Raw genomic sequence first — 18,887 nt, forward strand, 5'->3', positions numbered from 1 at the left:
GTGAACGGCTGAAATGGTGAATTTCTCGAGGCTACGTCGCCACAATCATCACACTAATGTTCTTGGATTTGCCACAGGTCCCGGTGGAGCTCAACTTCCAAGCACTGACATCAGAAGCCATATTTTCTCGCGTCAAAACTTCCTGTTTAAAAGAACATTTCCTTCCTATTCAAAAGTAGTTTTAAGAAAGATTTTACTTTGTAGGAAAAATATAAATAAAAAAAAATAGAAAATTGTAGCCGATAACTGTGCACGCTAATCATCCTTTCTTTTACAGAGTCATACATTTCCAACACAGACAGACAGCATATACAGGGTTTTTCCCTTTGGATCACAAACAGCAGCAAAGTCATGATAATTAAGTGCATTTCTAGGCCGGGGGCATATTGTTGAGTGCACCTTGCTTGCTTGCCGGGTAACATAATCCTCAGATATACAGTATTGGAAACCGTTAAGGCATGTTTTGCATTCCAGCAGAAGCGAGGCAGGACCATTGTGTACAGGGGCCATTGTGTTTGTCTGCTGGCAGACACCACACCAGACCGTGAGTCATGCTAAGCAAAGTCTGAACTCCCCATCAGCAGCTAAAAGCGCAGGCTGGGAAAGGTTATGGCTCGTTCACCACACAGACTTTAAATCAGCTCAAAATTCAAGCTTGGTTCACCTTTACACCTGACTACCAAGACAGAAGAAGTACATGAGCCTGGAAATTAAAAACTGGCTGTTAGGACAATAGACTGCAGTTTGTTGAAAAGTGGTCCGCGATGAGATCATGCCACTGTGAAGAGGGAAAACAAAACAAAAAAACCTCTAAGACTAAAAAAGAAAAAAAGAAGAAAAAGACATTCAATTTCACATGTCAAGCTAGCTACATCAGCTACATGAGATGGGTTCCCACTTCAAGCCCGCAGACATGATTGAATTTTAAGGTTAGGTGTTTTTTACATTAATATCACCTCCTGTTCTTTTGGAGCAGGGATGGGGAACAATTCTTCTCAGATTCTCAGAAACCTCACTTTAACTCTTTACCCCTTAAAGGCCCACTAGTGGTAACCCTTGAAGCTCTTTTCTAAAAAGAGGGGCTTGTGTCATTTTTCGGACTTGCTCCCAGAACAAAATTACTGGGTTTGCACGAGAGGTTAGTGAGTGTGGTCTCTACTTATGCATCTACCCTTGGCAAAACAGCTAAATTTATTGAAATATAGTGAGGTGACAAAATTCATCATGATCGGTGGAGGGGAGGTCATCAAATGTAATCTTTATTGGGGGAACGTTAAAAGGGAGGACCAACACTGAGCTCACTCAATATAATTCAGTGCTGAACTAGAGAATTTGAACTCACTATATTACTGTAAATGTATGTTTCTTAGCTAGTGTTAAGCATACCTAAGCTAAGACTTAAAAACAAAAAACAGGAAACACGTGTAGCAAGTTAAACAGGCTCAAGACTTGCGTCACTATGGGAATCACATGTGTCTGTGTCTTTTAATGCAAGAAATATAGATCTATTAAGTTTTGACGTCTTCACTTCTGCATTGTTAGAGGCACTTATGTTACATTTACAGCCTTTTGGATATATAACTATGCTCAACTTTGTAGCTAACAAAGCACCACCAAAAACACCTACACCTACCCAGTATTTTCTTTCCATTTTTTTGTTTGGTAAAAGCTGCTTTAATTCTGTTACTTTGAACCACAAAGGTCACTAAAATACTCCAGGATACCTTACAGCTCCAATCTGCATTCGCCTAAAAATGTGACGTTCCTGCCTACAGCTCAATTTTGTGATAAGGCAGGTGCACTTGGATGCAAACATCATGCCTATTGTGAGAATCATGAAGCTCCTACGCAAAACGCTGAGTTTACATTCAGGAATTTCTCAAATAATTTCCAAGAGAACATGCCAGGCTCTCTCTCCCTCTCTCTCTGGATAATATTGAGGCAACTGTTTGCACTTGATTGGGTGACCTTTGAGGCTGACACGAGGAAGATAAATCCAGCCCTGTGGACAGAGAGCGCTGGTGACACAGACCCATTCATCGTGTCCCGGACAGCTCCACATTTAGCTACTGGACCAGCGGTAAAAAACGGGGAGGGAGAGCGAAAAAATAAAGATGAGGAGAAAGAGAGGGCACATGGGCCACACACACAGTTATACCTCATGTTTACTTATGAGCTTGAAGCCTGAAATCGTTAGACGCAAACAAATGGCGGTGCATCCATGCAGGCTCGAGGACTGATTTGCTAATGAGCTGTTTGAGGAGATAGCAGAGGACAGTGGGGTTTTTATTAGAACTGGAGAAGAAGCGAGAGCAAACAGAAATAGGAAAATAAACCTAAAGGGTACAGAGACCAAATACCAGAAGAAAAATGAAATGCAGAAAAGAAAAGGACCAGACAGAAAGCAAAACAAGGAGCTGCTGGTGGAAAAGCGGGATTGGCTGTAAAAAGCAAAAGCATACAATCAACCCGGATGGCTTGTGATGAAAATCCAATCTGTCACACTGATGAGAAGTTTCATTGGCTATGAATCTTTTAGGACTCCATCAGTGCCACAGGCAAAGGTTAATACCCAGAGAAGGAGAGAAGCCTCGAAGACACCTCGATGCTAAAATCTGCCACTCTGACAGGCTTCAACTAAAAGAACGACTGAAACGCGTCTGCAGCCGTCCATTCAACTTTCACTCAGAGGTGTTACGACCAGACGCCAACAAGTAGAAACCACCAAATAAAGCTACACTTTTTAAATCAATAAAGATAAATAAAGATATAGCTTTTAAAGAACAAACATAGCGGTCTCAATTATTCCACTGCTGGAATCGGCTTGGCTCATAGTTTACATCACCGAGCCTGGTGATGCAAAATTAAAGGGGTGAGCGCACAGACCCCTGAGGAAAATAACATGGAAGAAATTACATGGTCTGTCTGCACTTTACTGAGTGTCTCATAACAAGTGGTTGTCTTCTAGTGCATTGCAAATCATGTTTGCCAGCCGTCCTCAGTTACTGGGAATAGAGTGAAAAGCCCCGATTTGTTGATACTTTTTTGAAAGTATCACCTTAAAAAGGTTTTAAATTTAGTTTTCATATTTTTAAAATATTCACTTTATGCTTTAAAGCATCGTGACAACTCATCAGCCTGATTAGACGAGAAAAGAGAAAGATGATTGGTCCCGGTCTGTGAAGATCGGAGATCAGAGAACAAATCACGGCGTCTACATCCCACTCTGTGCCGTGACCTTCCTGTCCGATAATGACAGGCATCTTAAATGAATTTACCCGACATGCTTTATGTGTGAATTCAGAGAGTACGTTTGTATAACACAGACACAATTTAACAGTGGCAAACAGATGTTTCAGCTGCAATATGAAGCCTGTTTGTCATAGAAAGCGGGGAAACAGACAAACAGAAAAAATATTTATGATCAGTCTGACTTGAAAACAGGTTACAAAATCAACATCAAGGAGACTCTTGCCCAATAAGCACAGATGACGTAGTTATCGAGGCAGGGTTAAAAGCACCTCGCACAAAACAGCTTGAGCAACGTCAAAGAAAAACACAGCAAGGGTCGATATGAATCCGACATAGCTCTGATGATTCATGCTGACATTATGTTTAAAAGAGAGCAGAAAGGCCAAGAAGTGACGCAAATCTTTTTCCTCCTTTTTAAACAGTTGTTGAGCGCGTCTGACAACGTGTTGGTTCTACTAAAAAAAATAAAAAATTTAAAAAAAGAGCGAGTCTCATCCCAAGTCCAAAGTTCAAAACACAAGGAGAATGGATATGACAAAAATCTGTTTTTCCCACCAAATATTGCCAACGCCACAGAATCGGACCTCTGCACTCTACCAAGAAACCAAAGGTGACGAGGTCAGCACAGCCGTCTCACAGCAAGGAGATCCTGGGTTCAAATCATGCTGCATGGAGTCTCTATAGGTAATCCAGCTTCTTCCCACAGTCCAAAGACATGTATGTTAGGTTAACTGGCAGCTCTAAATTAGCTTTAGCATCAGTTTGACTGTTAGCCTGTCCATGGTGTAACTGTGAGTCTCTCTGCTGTGTGCTGCTGATAGTCCTCTGAGTTATTCTGCATGTCTCAGAGTGGACACTTGGGTTCTACATCTTGCTACATTACCGAAAGTACAGCACAAGTTTCCACCAAGCGTTTATCCACCTAAAACCAAAGACAGCTGAAAAAAGTCACACCGAAACAGCTGCTGAATCATTACTCATTTAGAAACAGTAGCAAGATGCTTCAACCTCTTCTGGTGATGGTGGGTGAGGCAGGCTGGGTCAGAACATTGGCAACAAAAGATGACACGTCGGCAGTAGGAAAATGTCATTAAGCCAATTATGGCTAAGTCATCTCATAAAACACATGAATCCTCTGCTTGTTGGTCAAACGACTTCACAATCAATTAAAGAGTGCTGTATGTAAACTGAAAAGGATCGAGAGGATTTCTCTCTTCTGTTAGGCAAAGACCGACCTCTGATCAGTCTTTCTTTTTGGTTAGTGGACCTGCATTCATGTCGGCCAGTCCAGATGCATTTGTCAAAGTATTGCTAAGAAGTCATGATGCTTTATTCCAGAAACTGTAGTTGAAAATGCAAATGTTTGTTTGCATGTCACTCCACTGTATGGAAGTTGATCAATATATAATTGGAATAGTCATAACCCCTTCTTTACTTTTACTACCTTTAAAAGTAATGTATTTATTGCTCTAACAAAATATTCATTTTATAAATTGTGTGGCAGAGCGTTTCCTCCATCTGGAAACTCTCCAGTCTTCCTGATTATGCTTCTCATTTTATGATAATTTTGTTAACTGGATAAATGCCTATACTGCAGCTTAGGCTGTTAAATATGAGGCATTCTACTGTGTAAAAACAAATGCACAATAGTCCCCTTCAGTTCATAAAAGTTTATTAGTTTTTTACGATGGTAGCAGAACACTTTGGTGGCCGAGCTGTGCTCAAGTTCACTGTGGTGAAAATCTTGAAAATATTTGCTCATTACTCACTAAAGCAATGCATCCAGCTATTAACTGGCTGGTCTTACAAACTGCACCGCATACTTTAACTCTGAGGGCTCAAAATGAAGAAAAAGAATGCACACTCCACGTCTGCACTACACAACAGACCCTCAAATGTATATTTTCCAAGTCAACAAGAGGAGAGCCTTTTGTAAGTAGCATTGTGTCCCAAAGTGGCACACTGCCTTGGTAAACACAACTGTACACACACGTTCAAGAGGATGTTGACACACAAAGACACTCGAGCTTCAAGGCAGATGCATGAGAGCAGGTAAGGCCTTCTTTCAACTGAAGCCAGTTTCTGGCTTCTCTCTTGTGGAGGAAAGCTTAAAGATCAAGGCTTCATGCGTTTGGCAGTTTAGAGCCACATATTTGTTCAATTTCAAGGGTTCAACTGCGTGCATTCCTTGCCCCTTTCACTGAGCCATGTTTTCAATACTGTGTCCTTTTGAAGTGTGACTTTCTGTGGCCCGTGTGCATCTTTTCAAACAGCCATGCGTCGGGAGAATATCCTTCGCAGCTATCTGACTTTCAGTAGAAAGTTGAAAATTAATTCAATCCGTTGGTATTTCTACTGCAGCCAAAATTACCACATAAATCCTCACACAACTTGTTCTAATAAATATTATTTGTTTTCATTCAAGGGCAACCCATGTGCCAAGAGCACCACTGAAGTTTCATATTAAAATATGCATTTTTGCAGTTCTGTTTATGAAAATTAAGTTTGTCCTCTTTGCGGTGAGAAAAGACGAGAAAACCTGCCAAACAAAGCACTGGTAAGACTTGAAAACATCATCCTGTTCAGCAGCATTTCCCCGTCTAACTCCTCAACTTTCCCTCTTAAGCTCTGCAAACCGTAATCATGTTTGTCCATCATTTGTCGAGTGGAGGTTCGGCCACACGTGTTAAACCAGCTCCTCTGATAGCAGCGATGTTCACAGAGCAGTTTGAGTGAGTCCCGTGGTGACATAACCCAGAGGCAGTGCGTGAAACCTGTTAGACTGCAGACAAAAATCTGCCTGTTAGTGTGCATTCACTCATGCAAATATAACTGAGGCTTATTGTCCCCAATGCAATAAAACCACAGCGTGAGCAGAGCTATGGCTGTCTCTGGTCGAATCATGAATGAGGCTGGGCTCATTTCAGCCAAAGTGTACTTTGATATTTTAAATTTTAAATACTTTTGAGACTTAAGTGATGAGATGATAACAAAACCTGCTGAAAGGATACATTACTAGTTGAGTCTTTGGCATCTGAAAACTAACAGAGGTGCAACTTTACACTTGCAGTTAAATCTTTAACTTTGAGATCCACTGCTTCCTTACTTCCACATTCACAGCAAAGCTGCTAACAATCCTGGAAGTGCTTTTAACATCCAAGAACTGTTCTGTTCTGGGAAGTTTTGAAAACATGAACTTGATTGGACTTTTCTCAAACTATAAAAAACCGGAAAGTTTGTTGAAGATTGAGCTGAACTTTTAGAAACTATGTGCAGTATTTCCTCTCTGCTTTTATGTCGGAGTCTGTGCTGTTTAGGCATTTTCTGTAAATACCTAGCTACACTAATAAGTAGGGGTGCACAGATACTCGTATCGATATTGAACCGTTCGATACAGTGCTTTCGGTTCGGTACGCATATGTATCGAACAATACAAAATTTTTAATTTATTTTATCAACTTTCCTTCGGACGATGCTGTCTGTGTTGAGCGCTCAGTGGATCTGCGCTCGACAGTGCAGCCTAGGCGGAGTAGTCGAACGCAGATTCACTGAGCGCAGGGCAAGCTAGCCAGACAGAAGTTAAGCTCTCCTTGCAACATGGCAAATTGAACCTCCCCCACCCTCATTCAGATGTGGCGTTTGGAATTATTTTGGTTTTCATGTGACGTATGACCCTGAAGGTAAGCGCGTCATGGACTAAAGTAAAACTGTATGTTGGATGTGCCACGCAATGCTCAATTACATGGGTGGGAGCTAGTGTGTTAGCCGTCCAGCCCCACGCACGGGGCGATCGGCGGTAGCTCGTTAACGGAGATTTGCCGTGTTGTGGCGTTAACGTCATTTCAACGAGATTTACGCTGACAGCACTAGTGGGAACACAACAAATATGACTGCACATTTACACCGACATCATCCTAGTGCAAAGACAAGTGGAAGCAGACAAAAACAACAAGCAGGCATGCTACAAACTTTACCCGAGTCATTTAGACAGCCGTTAGCACATGATTCTCCTTATGGGGACCTGATATGTTTAATATGCTGCTGAGAATATAGCCCAGAAGAAGCGGATAGTATAGCTTTTATTTTGGAAAGAGACATTTCTCTGTAATAAACTCTCTTTTCCAAAGATGCTGTACTGTGACTGAGCCTTTTCTGAATTCTCTAACGTACATAAGAAACAGCACAAATAATTATGCAATCAGTATTATAGCACATGCCTGTTTACATTTTTCCATTGCTACTTCAGTTGGAGCTTGCATCAGTTTGTATGGCGTGATTAAACATCATGCTAGCTACTTTAACCTAATATCAAAAAGACCAAACAACGCTGCACAACTGAACTGAGGAAATGTAAAATCTGTCCATTTAAAAAGAGACACTGCATCTCTCCTAACTTTAAGGCAACATTAAACCGTGCAATACTCTTCACCCATGACTGTATTTCCTCCTGCGCGTCCAATCTCATTGTTAAGTTTGCAGATGACACTACAGTGCTCGGACTTATATCCAACAATGATGAGACAAACTATAGGACAGAGGTGCAACAACTAGAGTCATGGTGCCACGACAATAACTTGGTCTTAAACACCAAAAAGACCAAGGAGATCATTGTAGATTTCCGGAAGAGGGGTCATAACAACCATCTGCCTCTCTTCATTGGCAGTGAGGCGGTGGAGAGGGTGAGCAGTTTTAAATTCTTGGGGGTAACTGTGACCGAGGACCTGTCCTGGGGCAACCATATCACCTCAGTTGTACGGAAGGCCCAACAGCGCCTCTACTACCTGAGGAGACTGCGGAGCGCACACATTCCCAGATCTCTGATGTTGAACTTCTACAACTGTGCCATCAGCAGCGTTCTGACGTATGGATTTCTAGTGTGGTTCCCCAGCTGCACCAAGGCCGATCAGCAAGCACTCCAGCGGGTGGTGAAAGAAGCTGGCAGAATTATTGGAACAAGTCTGCCAGAGATCAGTAATATCTTCCCCACTCGCTGTCTGAGGAGGGTGCACAGTATCCTGCGGGACCAACATCACCCTGCGCGCCACCTTTTCCATCTGCTGCCCTCAGGGAGAAGGTACAGGTCTATACAGGCCAGAACATCCAGACTGGCCAACAGCCTGTATCCACAGGCTGTGAGGCTCCTGAACTCTCTGCCCCCCTCTCACGGACAATAACCATATCCAACTTCTTAATAGCAATGAACTGGTCTGCATTGGTGCATCATATCTTTATTCTCTTCCCCCTCCTGCCCCCCCCCCTCTTTCTTAAATAGATAACTATCATATCTGATATCATATCTCACAGTACAATAATATTGAATGGGTTGCATTGTTGTATTTTGTCATGTTTCTCAGGTCTTTGTCTGAATTTCTACGAACATTATTGCTAAGGATTGTCTTATTGCATTGGAGTCACACTGGGTTAAATATGTACACTTGGGTTTTAAGGGGTATTTATTATTTTCTTCTTTTTTTTGGGTTGTATGGAAGCCCCAAACGCAATTTCATTGTTCTTGACAATGACAATAAATAAATAAATACCAAATACCATACAGGAAAAAGGTAGTCTGAAATATCTTGTCAATGTAGAGCACAGACCAAAGGATTCAGAAGCTACAAAATGTGACCCAGACTCTAAAATAGAAGAGAGTGGGAAAGGGAGGCTGGGGTCTCCAAGTAATTCTACTTTAATGAATACAAACAGACGAGCTCCCAAATGCCTACACAGAGCGGCCTGATTAGGGCTGACTCACAAATTCCCCACAGTCGTCAGCAAACACACAGGAATGTCCGACAAGTAGGTTACACACTGCAGACGCACCAAGTCACAACATTCGCCTCCTCGTTTGGTCCCCAATTTTGTTTCTTAACACCCCCTGCTAGGTTAGCGCTGTAGGTGTGTCCGCATGTGGTCAAACCAGCGAGGTCCCCTGCAGCAAAGTACAGAGTGATCCCCAACAACTACACAACGGAGGGAGGCTTGTTTCTAAGAAGCGGAAGCATGAAACCGATTATCGTTTATCTGTGCGTGCCTCCACGCACACAAAAACAAAGTGCACTTTTATAAACTGCATGCCAGTTACTGTAACACACACCAGATCTTGTTTGTTTTCTCAGCTTAAATGCTGGTAATGAAGACAAAAATAAAGGAAATGAATTATGACATAGGCTCTGCAATACGCTGATATAAATGTCAAACAAAAAGGTGCAAAATTACTGAGTAAAGAGAGAGACGTGAACTTTAAAGCCAAAACAATGTCCCGAACCGAAGGTCAGATGAGGACGAGGCTATTCACTCTGACATCGTTTTGCGCCTGCAGAGAAAACAGTCAGGATGGATTCTGTTAAACACTTGCATGGCTTATGGATGGTGGGTACTCAGTTAAACGGCCTTTACCACATTTGACCAGTACAAACGCCACACCATTGATCATTTTCTGCTCTATTCAGCAGCTTGTTTTGAAATTCCAGGCTGACACGAATACAACAATACGTCAATTGATCGCAAACTTCTCCATCCTGGATATGCGCACACTCAAGAGTTAAAGATTAGCCAGAAAGATGGCAGAAGACTCTCAAGCAGAATCAACACGTTTCACTGTGTGTAAAAACAAATCTGCATCAATGGACATCAGTGCTCAGGCTGATTGTATCACCTACATCTGATCACATTTGTGAGAAAGTTCAGTGAGGTCTCGACTTATAGCCGAGCCGGCCTCCAGGCAAACATGCAGGGTGGCTTTCACCTCACAAGATTTAGACTGATTCTGCATGACCGTGCATTCCTGTGCACGCTGCGCAGGGGGTATGTCATTCTTCAGTAATAATCTACAAAGTCCCTGAACCCACATAACTAAAGAGCAGTGACCTAGATAAAAGATAGTTTGAACTTTGTGTGCAGATTGCAGCAAAACTCCAAAAGTAAATGTCAAACTGAAAAGGCAAGTGATCTTTTAATGTCTGAAATGAACAGACTACTAACGGGATGGTCCAATTTTTAGTGACATCTTGCAGTTTTAAGTCAGTCACAATTCTTGTGTTTTGTCCCTCTCAAGCAGAGTGAAACTGTCATGTATGGTCATTTATGTAATTATATATGGCAGAATTTGCAGTCGTACAGTGCTTGATAATCCAATATGGCTCTCCTACCAGTAATGATAGATGGATGGTTTCATATAAGGTTGTAATTTTACTTGCTTTGTGACCTTTTTTCCCCTCAATTTGTTTGTTTTTGTTTTATTTGTTCTCACAACAAGTAATTCCGCCAAGAGAGTTTGAAGTTTTATCCCATTTTTGAAACCAAGCCCAAAGTCTCATAACAAATGTCCACAATGTACTCTCTGGTAAGAGTTTACATTCAGTTAACGGCTGAGCTGAACGTACCAAAATAACAGAGTTTACTTTTTGTTAATGATCTAATCAAGATAAAGCAATCAGACCTGTGGTAAACAAGAGTGTTACACCCTCCAAACCAGGGGCGCCAAACTCATTTTACATCGTTGGCCACATACAGCCCACTTTGATCCCAAGTGGGCTGGACCAGTGAAAATATCTCATGGAATCAATCTGAGATATTTTAATATATGTATATTAAAAGAAGTGCAATTTAAAACATCTCAGTTTTTCCACATGATAAAGAAATGCTGCTTTGGCCCTAAATTTTAAGACATATGTAAATTTACAGAATACTTCTGTTAGCTCATTGAGCTCACCGTTCTGAAATTAAAAATCTATAGTTTTTTTACTAATTGCAAAGACATTTTTAGCTCTGTTTTTTGTGAACCTGCTGTTAAAAATCAAACATTTCTATAGCAGACAGTGGGAAAACAGGAACCTTGTTATTTAATGGTTTATCCATTTTAAAAGTGTTTATCTTTATCAGTAGAAAAGGCTATAAAACTTAAGAAAACGCAGTTTAAAGTGTAAAATGAATGTCCTCTTTCACGTTTTTCAAATCCAGGTTGAGCCAGTGGGCCAGAATGGCCCTCAATTCTGGCCCCCGGGCCTTATGTTTGACACCGCCGCTCTAAGCAAACTAAGGCGGGGGGGGGGGGACAAAAACAAAAAATCTATTTGGAAGATTTGTTGATGGCCAGTTGTACGAGAAAGCACATGTGGTTTCTTTACACCCATCTCCTAAATGTAAGCAGATATGAATCAGTAGCAAAGTGTTACTGCCGTCTGTTTGAAAGTACACAAATTTATACACTCATTCTACTTTCAGGACTTTAAACATTCTGTTTAAAATCCTTTTGGTTTCTTTTAATGATTTATCAATGATTTTAACTGTACAAACAGTCATAAATTCTCTGACCAAAGACCAAGTTATAAATGTACACACACACACACACACACACACACACACACACACACACACACACACACACACACACACACACACAGAGTAACATTTCCATCTCACAGCCTGTTTAACACTGATCTGATGCCTTCTGACAGCATAATGGCTGCTCACCTGGTCAGAGGTCACTTTAATGGGAGCAAGCATTTATGTAACAGTCTTACAAACTGAGCTAACCCATGTGTCACAGCCCATTACAAGGGTGCTGTGTGCTTTATGTGGTGTTGATAGGTGCCTGGTGGGTTGGTAAAGACTTCATCGTGGAAGCAGATCAGCTCCTTCCTTCCTTTGCTGAGGCCACAGACAAGGGCTTTTGTAAACAATTCAAAATGCTCTCCTTGGAAACTGGTGCTTCTCGCTTGGAGGAACTTCACTTTTACGAACACGTGCTTTAATTAAACAGGTTAGCATTCCTGCTGTTCAACCAACAAATGAAAAGGAGGAAACAAAACACCCGGCCCAAATAGCCCAATGCTTACCTAAGCCTATGATAAAATCCCTGTGGTATTTACTGTGATGATGTGACCTTGTTTGGAGAAGGTTTTAAACACCAAGTGAAGCACACTCCACCCCATGCAAATTTACATTCTTGCATGCTTTTGTCCAGCTGTGAACTGAGAGCCTTTAATAAGCAAACTACTGCAGACTTTAATTTCTACTGTCAGTTTATTGCAGCTTTAAACTTTAGCCAACATTTTTGTGCCTTGCATTTACTGAACTGCACATTTTAGGTCACTTCAACTATAACGAGCTTGAAGAGCCAAAAGTCAAAGATTCTTTTAAATTTAAAGTTTAATTTCTGTTTGTGGCAGTTTGCATTCATTTCCACAAAACAACCAAAACTTTAGTCAAAGAGAAATATCAGCAACTTTCCCAACTGTGACTCCATTTGTTATGCAGACGAGAGTTAACTCAACGGTCTTGGACTGCAGCCGGCAATGACCAGATAACTTGCATAGCAATTATAAACCTATTTTCTTAACCGTTTTTTAAAAACAGAACATGGACAAGAACATAGACCTGGAGTTTGCCCAACTCACTGGAGAGGCAGCTAAATAATACTTAAGACTGGCACATTAGTAAACTGCCCACCTTGTAAGGAAGGAAACATAAGGACCAAAGCTAGCCAAGTCACTTTAACTTTCAAAATAAGAGCAAGGAAATTGTCCGGCAGTGAAGCGTGCAGTGAAAAGTTTTATATGCATTGATTCTACAGAGGAAAGAAACTTTATAGATATTTTGTCACAATTCTCATCTTGATCCGTTAACTGATTTTTATGAAATTTTAAATCTGTTAAATGTCATTTTCTAGCATAAAAATTATGGCTTGATCACCATGGTGATGGTGATGATGGCGATGTTGTGCTGAGCAAAAACTGCCTATTTTCCTTGTAATGTTTTATAAGGTCACATGCTCTATTTTCAGTTTTTCCTCAAATATGTTAAAAGAAAAAAAAAATCTGCTGATCTTCATCCATTCTGTGAAACCAATTTTAAACATTTTCTCTGCATCTGGATTTGGGTTGGAAGGAACCAAACGTCTGCCCTCAGCATGGCCCTTCTCCAAACTTTCACCCTTCAATGAACTTCACCAAAGAACAAAATGGAGCAGAAACTAATTTGGGAACAAACAAGGCAGGGGTGTTTGAATTTAAGGTATTTGCTGATTAATGTCAGTGCAGACTGTATCTGTGAGAGCAGATGAAAGAACCAATGCCAAAACTCAACTGTGCACGAGCCCAATTTGAGTTGCACCACACTGCACTTCATATACAGTTATATACACTTTATCCTGAAACAGTTTTATTGTGTATCCTGACACGCACATGGATTTTTGGTGAAATTTCCATGTGGAAGGAATTCAGATGAAGTGTTTGAATAGACTACAGCTCGCTCTCCGTGAACTCTGTGCAGCTCTGGATGCCTGTGACTGATGTGCTGATTAGCTCAGTTTGAGGTGTGTCCTTTTGTCTGCACCATTTTTAGTTCTTAGTAATGTGTCATGTGATGCAAACACAAAATATCTCTGTGTTTTTCCACATATTCACAACAGGTCTGTTGCTAAACCTGCATTTGCTGCAGGTGCCATTTCACAAGTTGCTCCTGACTGGTAGTGCAGGAAACCTAAGTACACCCTTACTGCTGCCATAGAAATCAAGATATTAAGTAGCAACCAGGTGCTACTAGTCAACTGTCCTGAATTAACCGATCACCTGGAAGCGTGAGCACCTCTATAAAAGCAAAAATTTTGGCAGTTTGTAGAGCTGGAACATTCAGGTGTGAATGAACATGATGTCACAACTTTCCCAGGAGTGGGCGTCCCCACAAATTCACACCTAGGTCACACCCAGACTGTGCAATACCTGGAGAAAATAATAATAATAATAATAATCATCATCATCATCGCAGACTCTACGCGCCTCAGCATGTAAAACATTAATCTTCGTGACAGCCAAGAAAAAGACGGAACAAGTATGGCTTGTTTGGAAGAGTTGCTTTCTTTAGAAATCTTTAGTTTAGCATTTATTAGCTTCAGTGAAGGAAGAGTTAAGAAATCTCAATCTTAATAAGCAGATGCTTCCCTTATCATTTCATCATTGTTGCACAGGTGAATTTGGCCAAACTGACTAGGATTAAATCGAAAGACTAGTTGCAAGTGCATAATATCATTGTAATTGGTTCTTTTGAGCCATTTTCAGTTGAAAACACATTTTTCCTACAACCTAGTTTAGTTTAATTTTAATTAGTCATGTCTGGTTCATGTGTTAACAGGTTAACATGAGTTTGTACGAAGCCTAAAGTGTATTAACAACTCTGTGGTGTCACAAATAACTAAGTTAAACAGGGAGCCCTCTTGTCTCCTGTATCATCCCATCGCCAGAGTGTTAACTGCGTGAGCACTCGGTCCAGCATTGCACCTTAAACCTGTTGACCTCCTTTTCAATGACGCTGCAGACAAATAGCTGCGAGGGGCCGGATAGCTCCACGCTCCCCAGCAGTGTTTGTGGAGCAGACTCAGTCATGTACATGAAACACAAAGTTCACTGGCTGGAGCGGCAGACCACAACCTCATAACTCTCAGAGGTCATGCATTTTTTTTAAAAAGCAACGGCACAATGAGCGACATGACTCATCACCACAAGACTGCAGGCAGCGTGACCTGATGGGAAACGTGCTTACATCACAACCCAAAACATTTTAAGATGAGAGAACTCACTGAATCTAAACTCTTGTTTTCGCATTCCTCAGACACATACAATGTGCTGTGCAGGTCAAAGGTCAGCATCGGCAACAATGCCCTCGGACCCGCAGGAGTGAGCAGGGTGAGAGAAAGGAGACACCGTCCCGGCTCGCTGGACGAGGTACTGACTGATGCAATGCAGAGCTGGGAGCTTTTATCGGGCCATTATGGCCTCAACAGGCAGAAGATTGGGTTCCCAGGATGCTATGAAATCCCGCTCAGCAGCTATTATGCTGCACAGAACGAGCGGGGAGATAATCCCAGGCATCTCTATTCACACCTGTCCACTAATATTCACATCACAAAGGCAGCTTGTGTGAGCAAGTCTTCATTTGCATAGTTTGGTGTGTCCCCCCCCCCAATCCAACAGGAGGAGAAAAGAGAAAACTTTTCACAAAAGGAGTCCATCTGCCGGGCAACCGGTTTCTGGATTTTTGTGTTTCCATCTGTGTGCAAAGCTCACAGGATCTCAAACCATGAGATAAAGCTTCCATAATTAAAGCTGGATTATAAAACTTACAGTTGGGTAAACATTACTTTTAAATGGTGACACAATGCCAAAAAACTTAGAATATTAAGAAGAATATTAAACTAAAACAACAAAAGCACTACTTTTTTTTTCAATACAGATAAAAAAGTAGGAGCTAGCGTCACTAATTCATCAATAAACAGAACAATACAACATCAAAAAACTTTAATTTTATATTTTTTGTAGAATCTGAGTGTTATATTTGAGTTAATGAGGTATACAGTAATTGAAAATCTTTACTTTTTCCTGAAGGGGTTACTGCACCAGAGGCAGTGCAGGAAATGACTTCAAACTGCAACTTTAGGAAGTCTGAAAATACTCAAGACAAATTTAAGATGCTGGAGGTTGATTATAGGAGTACACCCTTTAATGGTGAACTCAAACCAGGCAAGTGTGCTCAAACCAAAGTCCAGTTCAGTAATGAGCGTTTATGCTTCATCGTGCTCGGTTCAGCCCACTAAAACAGATGAGATTGGGAATGGTTCACTGAACTCAGGCGCGGTAATCATCTGGTTTGATTGCACTTCCTTAAGACGAGCTGCTCCGTGCAGTATGACTGAAATGTGATAAATACATGAAGGCAGATGAGAGCACTGTACCCAGAAATAAACAAAAAAGCCTCAAAGTACAAAGAATCATGGCGTCCTCTGATCTGTGCACGAGCGCTTTTCTTTAACTGCAACAAATGCATTTACATAACTGACATAGCTGCCAAACAGATACGATCGTCTAAGCTGGTAACCGTCTGACCCTGCTGACCTTCTGAATAACTGGCACGGGTTTGCGAAAGCATCAGACACGTGTCAAAATGTCCCCGGGGATGCTCCTTCGAAATCACCGGCATAACTATAACGCGAAACACGTGCATTAATCTCATGTTACGCAGGTTTCTGATTGCCCGACTTGAGGAAAAGTTTGGCTTCCCATTCAGGAAATCTGTCACATTATATTTACCAGCAGAGGTACTTCAGCAGCTGAAGACAAAAGTCAAAGATTGATCTTTGGCTGCCTGCAGTCACCTGGGCTTTAGGTCTCCATTTGATCACCGCTAACGGAAGATAAGCGGACCAGTTTAATCACTGTTATCCAACTCCAGGTGACGACGCTTGACAAAGTATGATGATCACAACCTACCAATCAGAGTTGTGGAGTCAGATGAATACAAATGCTTTCAGCAATGAACCTTTTTTTAAACCTGCATAGTATTTGTCATTTTATTTAACAAATGTAGTGATCTGCCTTCAGCTGTTCATAATTAACTTTTAAATAACAATTAAAAAAACATTAACAGGAATTAGGTTATGTAAATAGTTTACAAGCACACTGGGCACAGTGTTGGACTGCAAGAACATCAGCATCACCATAGCACCCAAGTCTAGTGCACAGAAAACCTGCAGTTTCTTTCATTGGACACTTAAAGCTGAATTCAAAACCAGCAGGTACGTCCATCTTTTATACTCATACTCACTATACTTTTCGGGATAAGGACCTGCCTCAGGAAGTTCTACAAACTTTCTCAGACCACAGCACTTCCACTTCTTTCTCCCTCTTCCCCACTCACACAAATCAGCTCACCACCTCATCAGATCACCTCCTACCTCCCCCAATAATAGACGGTTCGCCCACTTTACTACATAATGAGCTGCCTATGGGCTCGATCTAGCATATCTGGCGCAGCCCAGAGTGCTGAAGCCCAGCATTACAGCCTGGCTTGTGACCAGTTTTCAAACGGCTTTGCTCGGCACTGCTGAGCACCTAATAACAGGATGCGAGGCTCCAACTGACAGGCTGGTCAAACTCCAAGTTGTGCTGCCCCAGGGGCATATTGTTCTGGGTGGCTATCAAATAGGAGAATGAAAGGTGGTCAGAATACCATCCCCTTACCAAAAAAGAAACCAACAAAAAACAAAAGGGTGGGCATCTATTCCGAGAATTTCTGTGTAATTTGAGTGTTTTTTCAGTGTTGGCCAAGCTTCATATCAGAGTTCCTGCATGTGTCTGAACCACAGGAATCGGCCAGGAGTGCGAGATGATTTAAATCCAATAACAATGAATGTGCAACACACATACTGTACACCTCCACCCTCTCCCACCATCTGAGAACTGCTTTCATTTCTCTCCAGCAGAGGCTCGATTAAACCAGACACATGTATGGGAGGAATTTGGAGTGTAGGAAGGCAAGTGGTGTTCAAGTGCAACACACAGAAGCCACTATTTCCTTACAAAAAATAAAAATGCACAAGCATTAAGCATCCACCTATTTCCACATACAAGAGGCTAACTTTCACTAATACTTTTTTGGGAATACTTTTATTCCCAATAGAGAAAAAACATGACCAATCCCAAAATGGGCCTCCAAATTATACCCATTCTGATGTTAAGGTGAATCGCTGCCCTCTTTTTCCCCCGACTCACCTCATTGGATGGTATGTTCACGACACCTGTGGATCTCCTCTTTTCCCTTAACTTCCTCTTCTCGATCTGTCCTTTTCCCTTCCTGGCGCTGGGCCCGGTGCTCTTCTTCTCCTTGCCCTTGCTGCTGGGTGACGGGCTTTCCTTGTCACTGTCGTTGCAAGCCATGGGAGTAGAGTCCTGAGTCTTCTCCGGCTGAGGCAGGGCCTTCTTCAGGTTGCTTCCCGGCGTGGCTGAGGGTGTCACGGGGTGGTGCATTTCCTCCTCGGGCCTCTTTAGAGAAGTGCCAGAGGAGGACCGAGCAACCGCGTAGGAGGAGGGGTGGCAGTTCCCAGCGGAGGAGCTTCGGTCCGGGTTGCCGTTGTTGGTGAACTCGGCGGCCGAAGGAAGAGGAGGAGGAGATGGAGGAGGAACGGCGTTGCGGCTGCTGTTTGTATTACTGGCACCCAAGGGAGTACCAGTGGCTGCGGCAATGTCCCCCAGCATTTTGGCTCTCATTTTCTCCCGTTTTGCCTTCCACTCCTCCAAAAAGTCCGTCGCGGCGCTTGACTTGAATCCGCCTGTGGCCATGATCCCTTTTTTCTGATAAGTTCAAAGTCGAAGGGAGGAAAAAAAAAGTAACTTAAAAGTTGAAGTTGATATGAATTTTCAGCTCTCGGTCGCTGTCCTAATTGCACCACATTCCTCAAGTGATTAACTCGGGAGCTGCTGAAAGGTAGAATGAAAATAAAAAGTCAGGACAAGTAAACTTAGCTGTTCATTATGGAGGTGTTTTCACCTCCACCTCGCGATACTCAGCGTGCAGGACGGGTTTTGTTTAAAAAGAAAGTTTACAAAGTCCGTTTATCTCTAAGGTAACTTTCCGCCCGAAAGAAGAAAGTCAGAGTGTGGAGAAGTTGACGAGAGAACAACAAAGGTATAAATTCAGGTAGAAACCCACCTGAGTGGAGCTGTCTCGGTCGCTGAACTGCTCTTCACGGTCCAACCAGGTGTGCCCGAGCTGCTCTCACATGAACTGCTGTAGTCTGCGGAGCTGGGACCCGCGGCGCTCGCTCTGCCCCTCTGAAAACACCGGCTTGAATCCCGAAAGTGGGC

General features: G+C 42.1%; 1 protein-coding gene across 3 annotated transcripts in view; it reads right to left on the minus strand.

Annotated features, from left to right (window-relative positions):
- Positions 1 to 18,887, minus strand: part of pawr (PRKC, apoptosis, WT1, regulator) — a 69,593-nt gene extending 50,706 nt beyond the window's left edge. Inside the window, exons 1-2 of one of the 3 annotated variants that reach the window (XM_076875517.1) lie at positions 18,733 to 18,887; positions 17,796 to 18,497 (exon numbers count right to left, since the gene is read on the minus strand). In XM_076875517.1, the coding sequence (XP_076731632.1) occupies positions 17,796 to 18,362 (567 nt within the window). In that variant the 5' untranslated portion in view covers positions 18,363 to 18,497; positions 18,733 to 18,887. Of the gene's footprint in view, positions 1 to 17,795; positions 18,501 to 18,732 lie in introns of all 3 variants that reach the window. The other 2 variants (XM_023152663.3, XM_076875516.1) reach the window with 2 other exon arrangements.

This window comes from Maylandia zebra, linkage group LG17 (genome assembly GCF_041146795.1).
Source record: "Maylandia zebra isolate NMK-2024a linkage group LG17, Mzebra_GT3a, whole genome shotgun sequence".
Taxonomy (NCBI): Eukaryota; Metazoa; Chordata; class Actinopteri; order Cichliformes; family Cichlidae; genus Maylandia; species Maylandia zebra.